At 47.3% G+C, this 18885-nt stretch overlaps 1 protein-coding gene across 3 annotated transcripts in view; it reads right to left on the reverse strand.

Moving 5' to 3' along the window:
* Nucleotides 1-18885, reverse strand: part of Trio (trio Rho guanine nucleotide exchange factor) — a 302139-nt gene that overhangs the window by 110741 nt on the left and 172513 nt on the right. For all 3 annotated transcript variants that reach the window (XM_031360502.1, XM_031360501.1, XM_031360503.1), the window contains exons 12-19: nucleotides 11660-11829; nucleotides 10524-10698; nucleotides 7110-7305; nucleotides 6277-6443; nucleotides 4260-4379; nucleotides 2612-2803; nucleotides 2025-2174; nucleotides 13-127 (exon numbers count right to left, since the gene is read on the reverse strand). In XM_031360502.1, coding sequence (XP_031216362.1) covers nucleotides 13-127; nucleotides 2025-2174; nucleotides 2612-2803; nucleotides 4260-4379; nucleotides 6277-6443; nucleotides 7110-7305; nucleotides 10524-10698; nucleotides 11660-11829 — 1285 coding nt within the window. The remainder of the gene's footprint in view (nucleotides 1-12; nucleotides 128-2024; nucleotides 2175-2611; nucleotides 2804-4259; nucleotides 4380-6276; nucleotides 6444-7109; nucleotides 7306-10523; nucleotides 10699-11659; nucleotides 11830-18885) is intronic.

Here is an 18885-nt window from a genome sequence, read left to right on the forward strand (position 1 = left end):
TTGCATGCTCACTTTTTACTTGCTGTTCTGGAGCTTTGATGTGCGTCACCATCCCCGGCATGCTCACACTGTTCCTGTGCAGGTATTTTAGGAAGACATCTGCATTCCTCCTGGCCAGTGTGCAAGCCTAAGAAACAATGGGCGACAGCATATCGCTGATGCGATAATAGTTATGGCCATATCACAAGTCTTTACCTAACAGCCCTCTGGTCCATCTTGTTTACAAGATGCAGAGATTAAATTCTATTTAAAAATTAAAATTAAACAAACAAACAAACAAAAAAACCAAAGAAAGTAAATGTCTTTTGGACTCCCAGATCTTGCAAGGTCAGATGATGTTACCGATCTTCAGAGGACAGGATGTGAGGCAGGACACCGAGGACAGCTACTGACCAAGGACGATGTGGGGCCCTTTCCAAGTCAAGTCTAGAGGTGACTGTATCCCCAGTCACACTGAGTTCAATCTAATGGGAGACTGGAAGCACACGGCCCGGCTATACTGGGCCTGGATTTGTAAAGGCCAGACAGGAGCAACACTTCCAGGCTGGAGGATCATCTACCTTGTAGATGAGACTGTCATAAACACTTTATATAAAGGAATAGGACTCATCCCCCAGTTCTTAGTGTGAAAGCCTCAGGTTCTGGGAAGGTTGACTGTTATGCATTATTGGGGTAGCAGGAGACTGGTAACTGCTGATATACTAGGCAAGCCATGAGTGACGTCATCGAATGTACAGTAGACCCTCAGTGTGAGGACTGGTAGGCAGGAAAACCCAGATGCGTAGGCCCTTTCTACAAACTTATTCAAATGGTTTTTCCTTGGTAATTTTAGCTAAATCTCTTTCACAATTACATTATGTAAGGGGTAATCAATTCCTACTATGTGGATTCTGGAGCAGGAGACCAGATCTCCAAACTAAAGCACCTAACGGTAGTTTGCATTAGTTAGCCAATGACAAAGGCCTGTTGGGAGCAGTCTCCAAAGTTTTATTTGACACAATTAGTGTCTGGAAGCTACAATGCTTGTCCCAACCCAACTTGCTTAAGAACAAAATCTCTACAAGGTTCCTAATGAAGAGTCACAACTCAGTTTTCCAGATGAAACAATACTCATGTCAGTAGACTGCCTTTAGACACAAAACAGATCATTGTAGACCACGGGAAATGGTGTCTCTGGTGGTGGGGGTGAGGGTGGGGGTCAGAATGCTGAAGCAGTGAGAGAAATGAAACTGTGTAAAGTGACGTTTCCGTTGGGTTGAGCTGCTGGTCGTGACGCTCAGAACCTAAAAGTGCAGTGTGTAGGCAAGCATGTGTCCAGTGTTTTTGAACATTTGAGCACTTTAAAAAATCGAACTGTTTCAATGCACACTTGTAACTTATGTGTGAGCCAATAACACATACGTAAAAACATGACAAAGCACTCCTCAAAGTCTGCATTTGCCCTCTCAGAGAGAAAACACAGCCTGTCTGCATGGGACTAACTCGCTCACAGGTTGCTTCCTGAGTAGGTGTTTGCACCCAGTCCTCAGCCTCAGATGCTGGGGGCTCTGTACTGGGTGTTTCTGCATCTTCTGAGACAGTCTGTAGGACTAAAGAGGGTGAATCTCCAAGCAAGGATTAATTGGGCTATAGTATATAGTACTTCGCCAAATGAGCTTTCTATCAGCAGATTTCATAGGGTTTCCAGTTAGCAGTACCTTTGCCTCAGAAAAATCTCATGACTATAATAATGCTGTTCCATGGAACTGAAACTTCCAGCCAATACTTATTTGTAGGCTTGTAGTTCATTCTCCGTGAAACTAGTAAGACAGTGTGAGTAGGATCAGCCAGTCATTGGTCTTATCACCCCATCACTTTCCACTCAAGGCAAGAAGAGTCAGGGCCATGAATGGGGCCTCTCTCAAAGTACAGACTATACACTATATATGTACCAGAAACCTACAACAATCACTTCTAAGTCAGTCAGGAGACCCCGTGGCCCTTAACAGCCAATCAGTATGACATCAACAGAACCAGCCCGATACCTTCAGGAAGGCTTCCTTCTGTTCGAGGTGCTTGCTAATCATTGGGGTGACGTGGTCAGTCTCAGAATTGGGGCCCAGCTTGTCAGCTCCTCCACACCAATCTTCTTCTCTCTTGTACTCCTGCTCCAGGCTTTCCAGAACACTGCAGACCTGAGGGGATATAATTCCAGGCTCAGAAATCACCTCACATCTGGCATCTCCCCAGCATAGCTGGGAGCAGTGTCACCTCTGTTCTGGGGAAGGCAAAGGTGGGAGAAAGACCCCAAACACCTGAGGCTGCTTAGGCTTCGCCTGGCTCAAGACAGGCGAGAGGGATTTCAGAATAGGAACGAAGCCAGAGCTGAAGTCCCATTGCCGGGTGGTTTCCGTAACAGAGGAAAGAAAACTGTGTCTTCTCAGCTACTTGTCAGCCTGCTACTCTTTGACAGCTAAGGTAGCAAGGATACTTTTAGAGTGTGTCTTTCCTGCTTAACTTGGACCTGAGAGGGTTGTTTCTGATGGCCATGTCAATGGTGGTAGAGCTGTCCCTAAATTAAGGCTAGAGCAGTCAGTCACTAGGAGCCTAGGGACAGGGCCTGTTTCCCAACCTGCTCTGAAGTCTTGTAGAAGGCGACGGAGGCATTGACAAGCTTGAGGCGGTCTTCCATCTTGAGCATGAGCTGCTGCCAGTGCGAGGCGACCTTCTCTGCACAGTCACGGATCATGTCCATGTCATAGTGGTTAGCCTGCAGCATGGCCTCAGCCTTCTGCTGGACCTGCAGCGCACTCTGGTGCGTTTTCTAGACATGGGGAAGACGGGAAAGGTCGCTCAGGAGAATAGCACACACTAATGGCAGAAACTGGGCTGCTCTCCTCCGTTCACAGAACCAACCCAAGCGACTACTTGCTAGGAGGCTTTGCAAACATGGTGGGTAATTCAGTAAAGCAGTTCTAGTCTCACCCCACCTAGGCTGATGTTTAATTTATCTAATGAAGGGTGAAAACCGCTACAACTTTCCAGAATGGCACTCAGCTTTGGGGCTTTCCAGTTGAGAAGCAACAGGAACGACTCTTAGCAATAGATATTCTAAAGCTCTGTTGAAGCATGCCGAGTTTATTATCCCTACTGGCTTTCTTATAAGAGCCACTGCAAGCAAAACAAGTGGAAAAAAGGGGGTCACAGTGAATGCTTTTGATTTCCATTTTCAACTGAAGCTCTGGGCTCCAGTGAAAAGTGTTTTGAAGAACTAGTGATTTTTCTTTTAAAGAAAAGAAAAATAAATAAGTAGAGAAGAGACTGAGAATGTTCTGTACCACACACAAAGCAAAGCACATGGCAAGCCCCGATGCCAGGGGCTCTCCAGGAAAGATGGAGAACACGAGGTACTGCTCGGGCAGCACTGGAGCCTCAGAGAGAAGAAACCCTTGCATTTCAGCTGCTACTGTGCAAACGATCCCTTATGACACTGACCGTGGGTCAGCTTCCTTAATGACTGACCCTTGAGCCTGATTACCAATAGCCTCTCGGCACGGCAGCGATCAGGTCTGCTACACTGCCTGGAGTTGCAGCCTCAGGAAGAGGTCACCTCCGGCTGAAGCAGCTGACAGTACACTGACCTTAGGAGTAAATTAGTCCTGACTTCTGTGGCTTTTTCTCCAGCGAACACCTTGCTTTCTATTATCAAAAACCACCTTTGAGACCTGCCTATACGTTGAGGTGACCCATCACAACTACGACCCACACCCAAAGAAACCGATTCTAAAGCACTCATGGCAGGCACCACTAACAGAAAGGATGAGCTGCCTGGAGCAGTCAAGGCTTTTGGCCACCATCTGGTGCAGTCCTGACCCTCGGCCTGTCAAAGTGAATCCTGTTGCCTCTAAGCAAGTAGCATGAAGAGTGTAGTCATAAGCATTATTGTACCTATCCAAGGTGAGAGGCCCTTCACACCCCAACACCTCACTCAGCTTAGGCTCTGATTAGCGCTCCCTGATTTAAGACCCTTATAGTCTTGCATCCTGCTAGGGCTGTTTCATGGGACAGAAGGGGGCTAGGATCCCTGGGATGCTTGCTGCAAGGAAGTCTCAACCCTCTACAGTTGTGAGCTGTCTACTTTGCCCACAATCAATGGTGGGCTGACGAGCCCTGTCATTCTCTCATGCTTGGGCTGTGGCTGGCTCCAGTGGGAGGTGTAACATCAAGGGTTATCAGGCTAGTCTCCACGCCACAAGCTCCATCCACAGACACTACCTTACCTCGATCGCATGCTGGAACTGTTCGTGTTCTCTCTGTAGCTGCTCGGCTTCCTGCAGCGAGCTGGCCGTAATGAGCCCAGCGTTTAACATGGACTCTCCATTTCGGATCCAGCCTAGCACCTGAAACAGAACAGAGGGCAACTGTATACAGTGGTCCTTCCAGTGCCTTGCAAGACACCTGGGATAGGGGTGGGTCTGCAAAGTGGTCCAGAGCGGTTCTCAGCCTGTGGGTCTCGACCCCTTTGGAATCGAATGACCCTTTCACATGGGATAAACTTGACCACTGGGGGAATAAATAGATATTTACATCATGATTCATAATAGAAGCAAAACTAGCAATGAAAATATTTTGCAGTTGGAGGTCACTACAACACAAGGAACTATAGTAGGGAGTTTGAGAAGTGCTGGTCCGGGTAAGGAGGCAGCCCTGACTTCCTTAAAATCCTACCAACACAGCCTACAATTCCTGCAGGGCTCTTACCACAGACACTGTCGCAAGGGCACTGCAGGTCTGTTTTTAAGAAGACAGTGGAGGCAGTGAGAACACAGACCAATGTTATAAAGCAAACTTGCTCACTGCATGAGTTCTCTGTCACTTGAGGGAAGTCCTGCTACTTCCTGTTCAGACTCTCACCTAACCCACAGTAAAACTGGCCACTTGCTTAGTAAGGGCAACTCGTTGCTTCACTGACTTTCCTTGTACTATCAGTGTTAAATGAGACTATATCCCAGGTGTGAAATAGGTTACACCACAATGCTCAAAGGCCAAACCATAGGACTCAAATGCACACAGTACAGGGGTGTAGGCCAGCCTGTAGGACATTCTTAATCAATGATTGATGGGAAAAGCCCAGCCCATTGTGGGCGGGGCCACTGCTGGGAAGGTAGCCCTGGGTTCTAAAAGAAAGCAGGCTGAGTGTGCTATGGGGAGCAAACCAGTGAGCGGCACCCTCCACGGCCTCTCATCAGCTTCCGCCTGCATGTTCCTATACTGCTGAGTTCCTGCTCTCACTGCTGTTGTATAGAACTGTGAGTGAAACAAACCCTCTCCTCCTCACGTTGCTTTTGGTCATGGTGTTTCATCACAGCTATGGTAACCCTAAGACACTACCCACAAGCTCAGCCTGGTGTATCGTAAGGCCATGGGATGGGTAGACATCACTGATGACTCATTACACAGGTAGAATGGCTTTTGAAAGCCATCTTTATACAGTCTAAGCAAAGACAGTTTGTAAGGCGTATAACTAAAACAGCTCTTCCTTAAATAAGTGGTTTTTCTTGAGGCAAGAAGAGACACTCACAGGTTACAATGCTCTGTCTCCTTTAAGTGTATAATACTAATGACACTAATGCAATACAAGAGAGTAGCAGCGCCCCCGCCCCATCACCTGTGGTGCCAGGAGCAGGCACTCTCCTGTGAACATGACCTGTGTCCAGACCACACCAGGCCATGGCTGAGGCTCCCAGCACTTCCTTCAACAAGGCCAACGCTGGCTTTCTGTGCCATGGACAGAGTCTAACAGCCTCACTTCTCCATGGAGACCCTTCATCAGGGAATGCCCCTTTATCCCCACTACAGGATACAGTTTGATATCTATATATGACTCTGGTGGCATTGAATCCATTTCTGTTCTCAGCCTCTCCCCAAATGTAGCATTCTATATTGTATGCAGCTAACTCAAGAAAAGCCTAGACTTGCAGTCTGCGGCTGTATCTAGATTAATAAATGTTTTATTTTATTAATAAAAATCATACAGCTCCTTGGCCTAGGAAATAATGTGCTTTAAGCAAGGGACCACCAAATAGGAAAGGATATACAAGGACGACATATTCAAGAGCTGCAGCTGCTGAGCAGGCAGCTCTTCCACTCCTCAGCTAGCCATCCAGGGAGGGGTGGGCTCTATGTTTACCATGAAATGCTGTCTAGGGGCAAGAACAACCTTACACAGCAGGACACGTAAATTCTCCCTGAGGCCGACCTGTCAAGAATTCCCCATCATTCCTCAGTGTCATGCACCTGCTTTACTTCCGCCTGCAGGTGGCGCAACTGCACACACTGCTCCAAGTGTTTCCGATGCTGCTCAGCTGCTAAATCCAATTCCTGCTGCTTTTCATGAAGAAACTCCAGGAGGTCCTGAACCCGAGTGGCCATGTCCACATCTCTGTCACAAAGCAGCTCCACACCTGTGAACAGTGGTGGGTGATCGGTATTCAACTCATGCCAGTCGGTCAATGTCTCTTACCCAATGTACTACCCAGTAAGGCTTGTGAAAATCGTGCCCACAGGGGGCCACCTGCACTAGCATCCAAGTTCAGGGAGACTCAGGCTAGCAGAGATGCTTCTATGAATATATCCAGCATACCTGGGCATGAAAAGGTGCATGAATGAGCTGACCCTCCAGGACTTAGTAACAGGGTAGCAGCTTTTACAAAAGAGCGAGTGGCTCAGCCTTCAGGAAAGATTTAATTACTCCATGTAAAGTGGCTAATGCAAGCAGGATGTTGCTAGGTAAGCACTGGATGCTACATTTACATACAGGGGCTTACAGTGACATCTGCTGGACACTGAAATTAAATAAAAATTTTTGTGGGTTTTTACACTTCACTTACAAATACTGTAGCTTTCCAAAGTTCTGATTACTTGAAACAATTCTCAAAAAATTTAAGGATAAGTTTCCTAAGCATAAAGTCAAGCCTGAAGGCACTGTACTGTGTGAAATAAAGTGAAAAACATTTCCTTTCAAGGAACCCATGTTGGCAGGTAATCACTGAAGTGGCTTTTAGAGACATCCTAGTCCTGTAGTGGTGCAATGAGACCACGGCCATCACAGGGTGGAAGGCCTTTCTTACCAGAGGCCTGGACTTCATTGACATACTGCAGAAGATCCTGGCCTTGGTGGATGACGTCGAAAGTCAAGTTATTCATGGTCAGGGCTTTGTCTGCATGGTGCTGCAGCCGTTGCTCAGCGATCGTCAGGTCCTCCGTATCGAAGTCATTCATTTGCTGGGAAAGCTCATCATTCCAAGACTCAAGGTCTGAGATGATCTGAGAGAGGAAAGCATGTATGCAAGATTGGGACTTAAAAACCCATGGCTACCTCTCGCTCTGAGAGGGCTTGGTGAACCATCATGGCAGAGGCCAGGAAGGGATCCACCAGCCATGAGGAGGCCAGCACTTGAACACATCTACAGATGTGGGACAACAGGACATGGCTGCTCAAGAGTGGCACCATGAAGAACCACCTCTAGAACACTCCTACACCAAGCCAGAATCTGGCTGAAGCAGGTTTTCCTTCTGAGTTCTGTTTCCAGGAAATGCCAGAGAAAAAGGGTAACCAAGAGACAAGGGAGAAAATCAATTATGTAGAACTCAGCTGCTTTGACAAGCGAGCCATGACAGTCAGAAGTCACGGAATGCACAAAGTTAGAGGAGAGAGGAGAAAGAGTTGAACCTACACTAAGAGGCTGGCCACCAAATGCAGGAACTGACCCTATGTCTCCTAATGGAGGCAGCTGTGTAAAGCTGAACACATGCTGTACTAGGAGAGTCCAGGCAAGGTGTTTGGTGCTCTGAGTGAGTATATATGAATGATCTTTAGGAGAGGAATGATGGACTGGCAGAGTCTCTGAAATACGTTGCCACAACATTCAATGAAGGAAACCAGCAAAGAAACTCAGTCTTGCTAACTGGGGAGACTGCCACATGAAAGCTTCATCATGCTGCTCTCTGCTTTGAATAGCTTTGAAGGCTTGCATAAGATGATTTTAAGTCACAAAATCCAGAAGAAAAGAAGTCCTTGAGAAAGAATATGCACTGTCTATTTCAGGAGGCTAGCCTTTCCCAAAGGCCCTCACGTGTGTATGTGTGTGTGTGTGTGTGTGTGTGTGTGTGCGCGCGCGCGCACGCGTGTGTGCATGTGAACACGAATGAAGTCAGTGTGAAGGTCTGAGTATGGGACAATGTTTGCAGAGTCTAGGGAGAAGATGGGGTTTCAGAACGACTACAGGATGGATCTTCCCAATTTACTCTTTTATTAATGGAATTTGCATTGCGATGTGTATTAACATGTCTAAATTGTACTTCCTCATAAAATTGAAAATATTAAATAATGTTAATGGATTAGTCATGGAATAAATGAGAAGAAGAGATGATATGTTGGGGGTTCTTGAGATCAAGCCTGGAGCCATGTAAGTATTCTGGCAATTAGCCAAGTCCACAGCCCAGGAACATGATTTTTAGGAGGTGGGAAAATGACCATGAGTTTGACTTTAATGTCTACTTATGGGAAGTTTCTCTCACGTGTTTTCAGACCCCAGGGAAGAGGAACACTGGGATTTGAGGATGGATCGGATTAGCAGATTTCTAATGAGTAGACTGTGCTTATCTTCACTATCCTAAGGATTTGGAAGGCAAAGTAAGGCCATTATTTTCTTACACACTAAAGGGCTGTAATCTACAAACTGACTGTGTCTGTGGCACACTGCCTGGCGTACAGGCTTCCCTAGTGTGTGCTTGGTCTATAGTTTCCATGCATGGAAAGCATGTGTTTGTGTTTCCTGGTCAGGTTTTGATTAAGATTAAATTACAACTAAGTAGCATCAAGACAAATAAAATTAAAAAAAACTTGTTTCAACTACGAAAGGTTCTGGGGAAGAATCTTCAACAAATCTCCTGCTTGCTCTGTCTTGTGACTAAAAACATTCAACAGGCAGCTAAGTTTCAGAACAGCACATTACTTGAAACCAGAAGAAAACAGAATTGTTCTGTTTGCAGTCACCTTGAGGCCCAGGCAGGCCCAAGCCAGCAGGTCCCCGCTGTGGAGACTTTAGCTTGACACCTGTGTGTGTCTCAACAGGGACCTGAAGGCCAAGCCTTGGAACACTGGAGCAAGCTACCAGCCTCTGCCAGTATAGAGGACTGATGCACTTCTTGTTGTTAATGGAGGATAGCAATAAGAAGCATAGAGAAAAGCTTCTTTTGGGGAAAACAGTACTGGAGTTTGGACAAGCAGCCAGCTGGAAGAGCCTGCTGGAGGACTCTCTGCCAACTCCACAGCTGCCATGCAAGGTGAGGCTGACAGGTGGGCAGGACAGATCACATAGGATCTTTCTAGAGCTAAGAGAACCAAGGGCAGTCTATGGTATGGGCTTTTGCCTCCTCTGAACCAATCCTCAAACCTTTGGTGGCACCTCAGGGCCTAGCCAGTCTGCATACCCCACAGGCATTGTGGAGAAGCTCTAACTCTGGGGAGGCAGCGAGCGAGTCCCACAATAGTGAGCCAGATCCCTGTAGTCACAGGCTAGACCTGAGCCGTCCAGAGGTGTTGAGTGAAATAGACCCTGCAATCACAGGCTAGACCTGATCGGCCCAGAGGTGCTGAGTGAGACAGACTCATACAGTCACAGGCTACACCTTGGCAGTCCAGAGGTCCCGAGTGAGGACTCGTATGCCAGTCCTTACTGCCAGGTGTGTAAACTGCCAGGCACCAGGACACAGGCCTCAGGTAGGCTATGAAGTTTTATGAAGTTCTTCTGACAATTCAGTGCTGTTCATTCACACTAACTCTGCTCCATGACATCAAGCAGGAGAGACCTTTCTCTGCAAAGCACGGAGCCACCCCCATTTTGCTGAATACAGATAAAAGAAGTGCATGTCTTCTTCTCTGTACAGATCAAATATAAAAGTACACTTTTGGTAGAAATTATAGAAAAACCAGAGGGCACATTCATGGGAATTGATTTCTATTCCTTAAAATACCAGGGCTACAATCAGTCCCTCTATTCAGAGAAAAAAACAGAAAACAGAGAGACTTGTGAGGGGGAGGAAGAGGCTCCCACTTTTTACAGGCTGCTTTTTCTCTCTCTTTCTGCAAGAGGAGAGTGCAGTGTCATCCTGCACTGTTCAAGCAGGGCTAATCTGCCCCTTGGGCAGGCAATATCCAGTTCCCAGTCAGGGAGGCCTTTCCGTCATCTCTGCACCTTGGCCTCACACCCTTCCATCTTGCCACCTGCTGCTTCCTTTTGTCCAAGAGCTTCGCTTGCCCCCGGTGCTCCATACACTCTCTTGCTCCTGTTGCCTACACTGCCCTCCTGGTCTTCTGTGTGGCCCCCTGCAGTCTCCCACTCAGTGCTGAGCTGACCACTGGTCCTCCCCAATGGCCAAGGGAGTGTCAGTGCTTCTGGGGCCTTCCTCCTGCCTCCACCCTTGAGGACACAGGACAGCATCCAGGGACAGGGCTCCAGGGCAGGGGTATGGCCACTTACATCGATGGCATCTCGCTCGAATATGCGTAGCTGCAGGAAGAGTTCCAGCTTGATCTTGCGTTCCTGGAAGAGCTCCTCCATCTGGGACTGAGCCTCGTCCAGCTGCTGCAGCACCGTCTCGATGTGGTTGATGGAGCTGTTGTGCGGGGTCTTGTTACTGGAGATGGCAGAGTCCCTGGGTGGGTGGAGAAGGAGACGGGACTTCAATGAGACAAACAGGAATTGAATGAGAAAGTCTCACATTGTTAGACACCAGATCCGGCAACACAAAACTTCAGGGGAAGAAGGCTGGCAGGAAGCTGGACTTTGTCTCAGAAAAGGGAAGATGCTGTCCTCTAGCAAAACACCACCAGCCCCTTCCTCCGGGCAGCCTGCTCCACCAAGCCTGAGGCTGCAGAGCCATGGCTGTGCTCCTCACGGCTGTGCTCCTCACGGCTGTGCTCCTCACAGCTGAGCTCTGCATGGCTCTCTCACAGAAGTCAACTATCACAGAAAACCACATTGGAGAGCCTTAAGTAGCGGGAACAGCTGTTACCCAATCACTGCAGTGGTGGTCTTCCCCCTCCCCGAGCAGTTAACTTCTAATGCAACCAATGAAACCTTTACTAAGTAACGTTGCCCTCTCTTAGGGAAGGGAACATCACATAAGGCTATTGCATCAGTGACTCTTCTTCAGCTGTCCTGAGTGATGTATGAGTTCGGAGCAGGGGGCTACTCTTCAGTGTCCCCCGTGACTCAATAAAAAGGAATTTTCAAATCTGCCTCCAAAGGAAACAAAAGCAAGCTGGCCCTGACTCCTGCCCAAAGGAATATTGAAGGATGCAGTTTGGACACCTCCCTGGGACTAGAGGACATGATCCTTTATAAAGAAGTTTTAGTAAGGGGATGCTGAAGTAATGCTAACAAAAGTTAAACTCTGACAGTTGTCAGTGTTCAGACAATTAGGCAGCTGAAAAACTAAGGGGGTCTGTGGGGGTAAGGATGAGAAGAAAACTCTCTCTAGCTTTCTGGAGAGGACACTGGGGCCATTTGTTCAAGGACTGATAAAGGCAGGAACCCGCTGTGCAGCTCTGGATCTGTGAGGGGCCAGGTGGGATGGGGGAAGGTGGAAGGGGAGTGGGGGGGTTGAGGCCCACCTCAGCTGCTGGATGAGGTCCTCCCCTTCCTTGATCACGTTGACAGTCACCTGCAGGGTGGTCTGCTGCTGCTGGCCGAATCGCTTGATGAGGTCCTGGACAGCCTCCACCGACTCCGCGTACACGTCGTCCAGCAGCTCCTTCTGTAGCTCCTCCAGCCATGTCCAGAGCTGCAGGCAGCAGAGGGCACAGGGAGTGAGAGCTGCAGATACTGGACCACTCACATGGGGAAGAGGATGGTGGCGGGCTGCTCCCCGAGAGAGAGAGAAGGAAGGAAGGAAGGAAGGAAGGAAGAAGGGGGAGGGAAGAGGAAAGAGAGCGTCCTGGAGAGCCCAGCAACTAGTGGGACACATGCACAGAAAGAGCAACATGCCGCTGCAGTGTGGAGCAAAAAATAAACAGGCAGTGTGGCGGAAGAGGCTGTCACCAGGGAGAGAAAGGAAAGGGAAAGGAAGGCATGCTGCTCTTCTGCAGAGGCTCAGTCTGAGCACTGTGGAAACACCGAGTCACTCAGACAACAGGAGAACATCCGTCAGGGAGCACAGAGGCACACAGAGACCTGACTCCTGCTTTAGTCTCAGCAGAGACATTACACTGCACTATTAAACCACCACTCAGACACGAGTGCTTCAGGTCCTTCAAAGCAGAGGAGAGCACACGAGTTATCCTGTTCTCCACCACATGTGTGTGATGGAGACATGCGCTCCTGAGATGACCATACCCAGGGCCAGCCGCCTGTCATGCAGTGTGTTCATCCTACTAGGGGAAGACAGTGTGTTAACATCAGGCCTTGGCTTCTTCCAACTGGGATTTAGGACCTAAATTCTATTTCTATATTTTCCAATACAGCAAAGCTTAAAACATCAATTCTGTGCCTGCTCATTGGATGGTAGGTACCATATATATAAAATATGTTCTTCCTGTTTCTTGCATATCAATAGGTGTTTTGAACTTGGTAGGCCATTTTAAAACAAGAAAAGTGCTGGTAAAGGGCTTATTTCTCAGCCAAGTTACCCATGGTGCTACACGTTAATTTTACTAAAGATATTAAATATCTGTTAACTTTTCTTGCATTGTCTATCTTTGTGCAAACTGTCAAGTTTCATACAACAAGAATTTTACTTACATAGTTTTAGATAAAGGCTGCTTGACTCATCCTGTAGATCAAGGGGAAAGGACCCCCGGTGAAGGAACCTGGCTAACCCTACCTGACACCCTACACTGTCGTCCTGGGAGGTCCACTGCCAGTAAGGACATCACCTGCACGATCAGTTGTTTTTGTGTTCACTCCCTGCTTGACAGCACAATGGCTGCACTTACAAATGATAAAAAGGACAAGAACGTCCTGATCCTGAGGCTCTCCCAGCTGCCTCTGAGACTCCCTCCCCATGGACACCATACTTAGCTGCCATAGGTCGTACTGAGCTGTAATTCTAGATACCACCGTGCAGTGCTCTTGGGGGGTTGCAATCGCACAGAATGGAACCGGACAGCGGTACCACAGTGGTACCACCCAAACCATACATTAGCACTCCAGTGCACAGTAGTAACACAGTGGTTTAGTACTGTTTAATACTTTAGTACTGCCTTAAGGTTTGGAATAAGGCCACCTGGGCTGGAGAACCTCTTTAGCAAAGCATAGGTCTGTGGTCCACATATATCAGCTAATTTCTCTACGACCCAGCTTGGCAGGACAAGGATCTAAAGAATCCCAATGACCATGGAGGAGTTACCAAGACAACAAGTGAAGGAAGACATAGTGGAGCGTCTGTGCAGACAGGTATGCTCCACAAGCTAATCGGTCTGTAATTAACACAGGATGGATTCAACTTAACTAAACAGACAGGATTCTTCTCAAAGAAACAAAAAACATATTCTGCTCCAAGCAATAAACAACCACTTAGCTAAGTGGATTGCACTATTTTATTGGCGAGCCAAAATATTTAACCTGCTGTGATGACCAAGTCCGTAGACTTCTTAATTTAGCAGCTGACCTTCCACCAGACCGGTGGCGGAGCAAGGGTGGGTGGCTAACCACACACAGAACTCACCCACTTGCTTCCAATGACTTGATCATGCACTACAATTGCCATCCACCCTCCCAAGATAGGTATTTATTAACAATGTATTTCTTTGCGTCTGTACTGATTTTGTTCAAAAGCAATAGAAAACAGAACCATTGCCTTCATGTCTCCTAAAATCTCAGCAGTCTTCTGCTTGATCTCATGTGCTTTGCTCAAGCTGTCTCAGCAAGGTTGCTGCATAAATGAATGACACTGCCCACCACGCTGGCAAGCCCGCTCCTTTACCTAGCTAGGTCAGTATCCCTCCTCCATATAGGTGTTGCTCCCGGGGCACCTGGTCTGATCTGGGGAAGGGGTGATAGCTCTCCCCTGACCTTCACTAGACTCTAGAAGCCCACTTGTGGGATGAGGAGGGAGTGGGGTGCTTATGTGGGAGGGAGCATCTGCTGAATTCCTCTTGTCTGGGCAAACGCTACTGAAGGTAAGTAACAAAGCGCTTAAACAATCTTAATACATTGATAAAGAGCTAATCAGAGACGGCCTCTGGGCTGGCCCTGAAGTACAGCACACAAGTGTGTGTGCAGGCAATAGCACAGTGACAAAGGAGTTAGTGTTCCTGCCACACGTGACTGGGGTCATCTATGACAGTCTGCCTGAGCTCAAACCAGATGAGACTTTGCCGGGCAGCAGTGTTTGCCCTTCCTTACCTGGTCTAGGACTCAGTTTCACTTATAGCCCATGGGCTAATGTGAATGGCAATGCCTAATAGAATCAATGAGATTATATATACAGAGAGAATAAATCAGTAAATCAGACACTGTTGCTGCCCTTGTTCTAAGCAAATCTCATAATAAGACAATTCACAAAGTTTTACATCTTTTATAAGTATCTTTCAAAATGTATCTAGGCTTCTCAATTATCCTAAACTAGTCACTTAGTCTGGCAAACTTAACATTTAAGCCCTTTTACCCAAAAATAGCATAAAATGCTATAGTGTGAGGAAAGGCTGTAAGGGGAATCTGTTTGATTCTATAGAAATTGCTTCTTCTGAATTCTAGGGGAAGTGCCAGGAATATTTACACACACACACACACACACACACACACACACACACACACACACACACACACAAAGGCATTTCCCCTCCACATCCTGGACAGTCCGACTCCAGTCACTGGTATGGTGTGCTCCCCCACCTGGCCTGCCAGTGAAGTCCACAAAGATAAAGCCACACAGAAGGCTGCAGGAAGTGACTCTGGGATGGCGCAGATGCCAAGGAAACAGGGGCTGAAGTAGTGGACTGAGGCTATATATAAAGAGCATGATGTCAGAGGCCTGAAATATTCTTACACGATTTGAAGATGAGTCTTAGAGAAAGACCCTTTGTGACGTCAGCTGAGGATGGACTAAGGCATATCTTACTGCAGTCTGAGTTAAGCAAGGTCTATTTTTAGGCTTTTAAAATGACACAACACAATACCTAAAGCGCCTCTGAACAAAGAAATTTTAACTCTTTAAAATATTTGTGAAAATCCTAAGTCAAAGTTTCCCAAGGATAAAAAATAATGTACTTCTGTGCAAACGGATAATCTACAGTGAAAAAAAATATCCATCTTTATCCAACAGCAAGAGGAGATATGTTCTATGCAAATTCACTGCAACCTGGGTTCTGTTTTTAAGAACCATACATAGAACAGTCAAGACACAGGCATAGGCAACACTGCCCCCTAGAGGCCTTAAAAGGCATGGCTGGGCTTTTAGTCTAGTAATGGGAGTTCTGAAGATGTGCTGGGGTGGATGTTCTGTAGAAAACTGCCCACAACTGGACTGTATGTATCCAGCGCTGTGGCCATAGAGCAAGATACAAAGAGAAAGGTAGTCTCGGAAAATGAAATAACATGGAGAAAAGCTCCGAGACAAAGATGTGTGAGGATCCCGTCTCTCCCTGGCATCAGGAACAATCTTTACCCATTGGCCTTGGCCCTACACTTTCCTAGTGGAAAGCACCTGAAACATCTCATCTCAAGAAGAGGGTCCTCTCTTCATCACTTGGGGAGGGAATCTCTGTATGAGCTGATGGTTCTGGAAAGGACTGGGCTGTAGGTAGCTAAGGGAGTCCTGAGATGTGGAAGAGACTCAGCAGCAATCTCTGCACTCCAAGGGAGGTCATGCAGGCTATCAACATGGAGACTGGTGTGGAAGGTCTGCATCCACACCACTTGAGAGGCCTTATCCTTGGCAAAGTCCTTGCATTCTTTACCTGTAGTTCTATCTATGAAATGGGGAACTTTGCCAACTAAATCTTCATAGACCGCAAAGCCAGTTTGAGAAAGAGTAAAATAGGCACATGGATGAGCATGCTCACTTACAGCCAGGGCTCTACACACAAAAGCCACTGTCACTGAGACCTGTGTCCCTGCCCTCGGAGGATGGGGGAATCACTTAGCACAGCAGGGCTTTGCACACTGCAGAGGCAGAGTGAGAAGTATCAGTCACAGCTCCCCAGAGCTGCTGCTGCTGCTGCTGCTGCTGCTATGTGTTCTGAGCAGAAGCGAGTTGTTTCAATGGCAGCCTGCAGGTGCACACGCAGTAGGGCAACCACTATGCACACAGCACGTGATTCTAGTTCTGGCACAAGGAACAGGCTGGAAAGGGAACCATTCTCACCACATACAGGAAACTCCTCTGCCAGAAGTGACCAATGATATGGTGAGCACACATGCCAGGTGTCTTGATGTAGGAATTACAGTGTGTCTCCTCTCTGTGTGTATAATATGTATGCACTTGTGTATGAGTGAGCATGCCCCTGCGTGTGTGCAAAAGCCCGAGAACTTCAGATGCCTGTTCCATCACTTTCCACCTTATTCCCTGTAGCAGAGTTTTTCTCTTAACCTGGAGCCATGCTGGTGGCCAGCAAGCCCCAGTGACCCTCCTCCTGTCCCTGCCTACACACTAGAATTTTCACTGGAGTGTTGGGGACTGGAACAGGGCTTCTCATGCAGGAGCAGCAGGCACTTTCATATACTGAGCTATTTTCCCGCATGTGATGTAGGGGTTGAGAAGCACCTTCTGCCCTTGTGTGGTGTGCTGAGAGAATATAAGGCATGTGGGGTAGAGGCAGAACAGAGGAGAACTAAGATCAGTATCACAAAACATCACCGATGTAGGTGTCAAGCTTTGGTATGAGGAAGAAACTCACACTGACGTCACGGCAGCTTCAAGTGTGAGAGGGAGTAAAGCGTGGGCATTCCAGCCAGAGGGCTGCACACCTGTGGACAGGTGGGATGAGGCTATGGTGACCAGCCAGGGGCAAGAGATGAAACATGACTGACAGCCAAGGGACTGTAGGACAGACTGTGTGATTGAAGGCGTTCCAATGATCTGGACACTGTGCATGCTGCATTATCCCAAGAAAGAGCTTGACACTTTCTTTCTATTCTACAATACCCCTGACAAATCACATAATCTCCTCAGCAGCTCGGCTGCTACAAACACAGGAGAGAGCCCCTCCTCCACCCAGGTCATTTTAAAAATGCCTACTGTCTGCTGTAAAAGTGCCAGGTCAGGGGCGGTGAGCAGTGTTTTATGTAAACAAATAAATTAATTTTAGAAAATGACTAATGTCATCCTGAGATAGTTTGCAGTGTGTCAAAGTGTAATTTAATTCCTCTCTGCCAGGAAAAAAAAAATCCTGGAGCCTGGGAGTTGTGACCACAGTTCTACAACCTATCCGCCATTCCCCTAGTCTGTTTCATCCGTCAAGCTCTGCTGGCATGGCAGAGGACCTGGAGTTCCTCTGGTGTCAGCTCTCTCCTGAACATGTCAGACTTTCTGAGGAGGGCTAGAGAACTGAGCAGCAGGCTTGTGTGACCCAAACAGCAGCCCAAGAGCATCCAGACACCTGCTTCCTTCACAGTCCAATTCTTCTCTTAACAAAAGCTAAGTGAGTTATTCTTGGCACGGCCCCATGGACAACCAGAAACACAGTTCACTTCTTTATTAAACACACAGTACTGCCATCTACGTGACACTCGAATGTTCTCATTCATAGTTTTATATAATAGCATCATCTCACAGTTCTATGTAATAAGACTATAAATGGAGATATTTCTGTGTGGCACCAACTCTTTCCTCAAAGAAAGATAAAGAGGTTTCTAACACAGTGGGTTAAAAGATACCTGAGTTCTTCTCTCCAAGATGCCTCATATGGACATAAAGGTTCATAATAGGTTAAATGGAAATTCAAAGATCTGACTGGAAAGCCTCCTATGGAAGGTGACACCAGTGTTTGGTCCCAGAGCATTTGACCTGAGTGGCTGTCCACTACTATCAGCACATCTATCAGCAAGTCTGATGCAGCAAAGACAGCTCTGGACTTCCTTCTTCCTGGCATCTTCCACTTGAGACCGTGAGGAAGAGAAAGGCAGTCTTGGCTTTGTACCAGAACCCTCGGATTTCAGTAGCCTTCAAATCTCGAGTCCTTCACCCAACCATTTATTCTCTAGATCTCTGCCTAGGACTAACATCAACCTGAGTAAATACATAAAATTCACCTTCTTAAAAATATTACCAACGTTATCAAGGAATTGTGGGACATATCTGTATCTTGGCACTCAGGATACTGAGTCAGAAGGATGAGGCAGGAGGATTGTTCAGGCCATTCTGGGAGACTTGCTGAGTACCTGGCCTGCCATGACTATATAGCAAGACTCTACTTAAAAATAAAACAATAACAACAGCAACAACAATTACTACTACAACAACAACTACTACTACAACTACTACTAGAACTGCCACCACTATTCAGGCGTCTGCCCATCCACAGTTCACCAACAGAACCAATGTGGTATGCTCCTAGTCCCCTTCTGCAGTCCTGAGAAATGCATCATGTCTGCGAACTGAGTCTCCAGCTTGCTGCAGTCCTGTCTTCTCATAAAATCTCCTCTCCCTCATCTTGTCTTCCATGTGCCCCAGCCACAAGTAAAGAAAAGCCCAGCTTAAAGCAGGTGCCAAGGGCATCACACAGTAGGGTTTCTGCTGCAAGGATCAGGAGCCCCAGGCAGAAAGCCTGCTCCTTCCCAAAACTGCTTCTAAGTTTTGTGTTTCAAAAAGGGAAGAGAAAACAACAGAGCAATAACAAAACCAGACTATAAGCCTAACCTGTGTGGTGCTATGGCTCTCCTGGGAAACCTCAGCTAATAC

This window comes from Mastomys coucha, unplaced genomic scaffold, assembly GCF_008632895.1.
Source record: "Mastomys coucha isolate ucsf_1 unplaced genomic scaffold, UCSF_Mcou_1 pScaffold8, whole genome shotgun sequence".
In the NCBI taxonomy this organism is placed as follows: domain Eukaryota; kingdom Metazoa; phylum Chordata; class Mammalia; order Rodentia; family Muridae; genus Mastomys; species Mastomys coucha.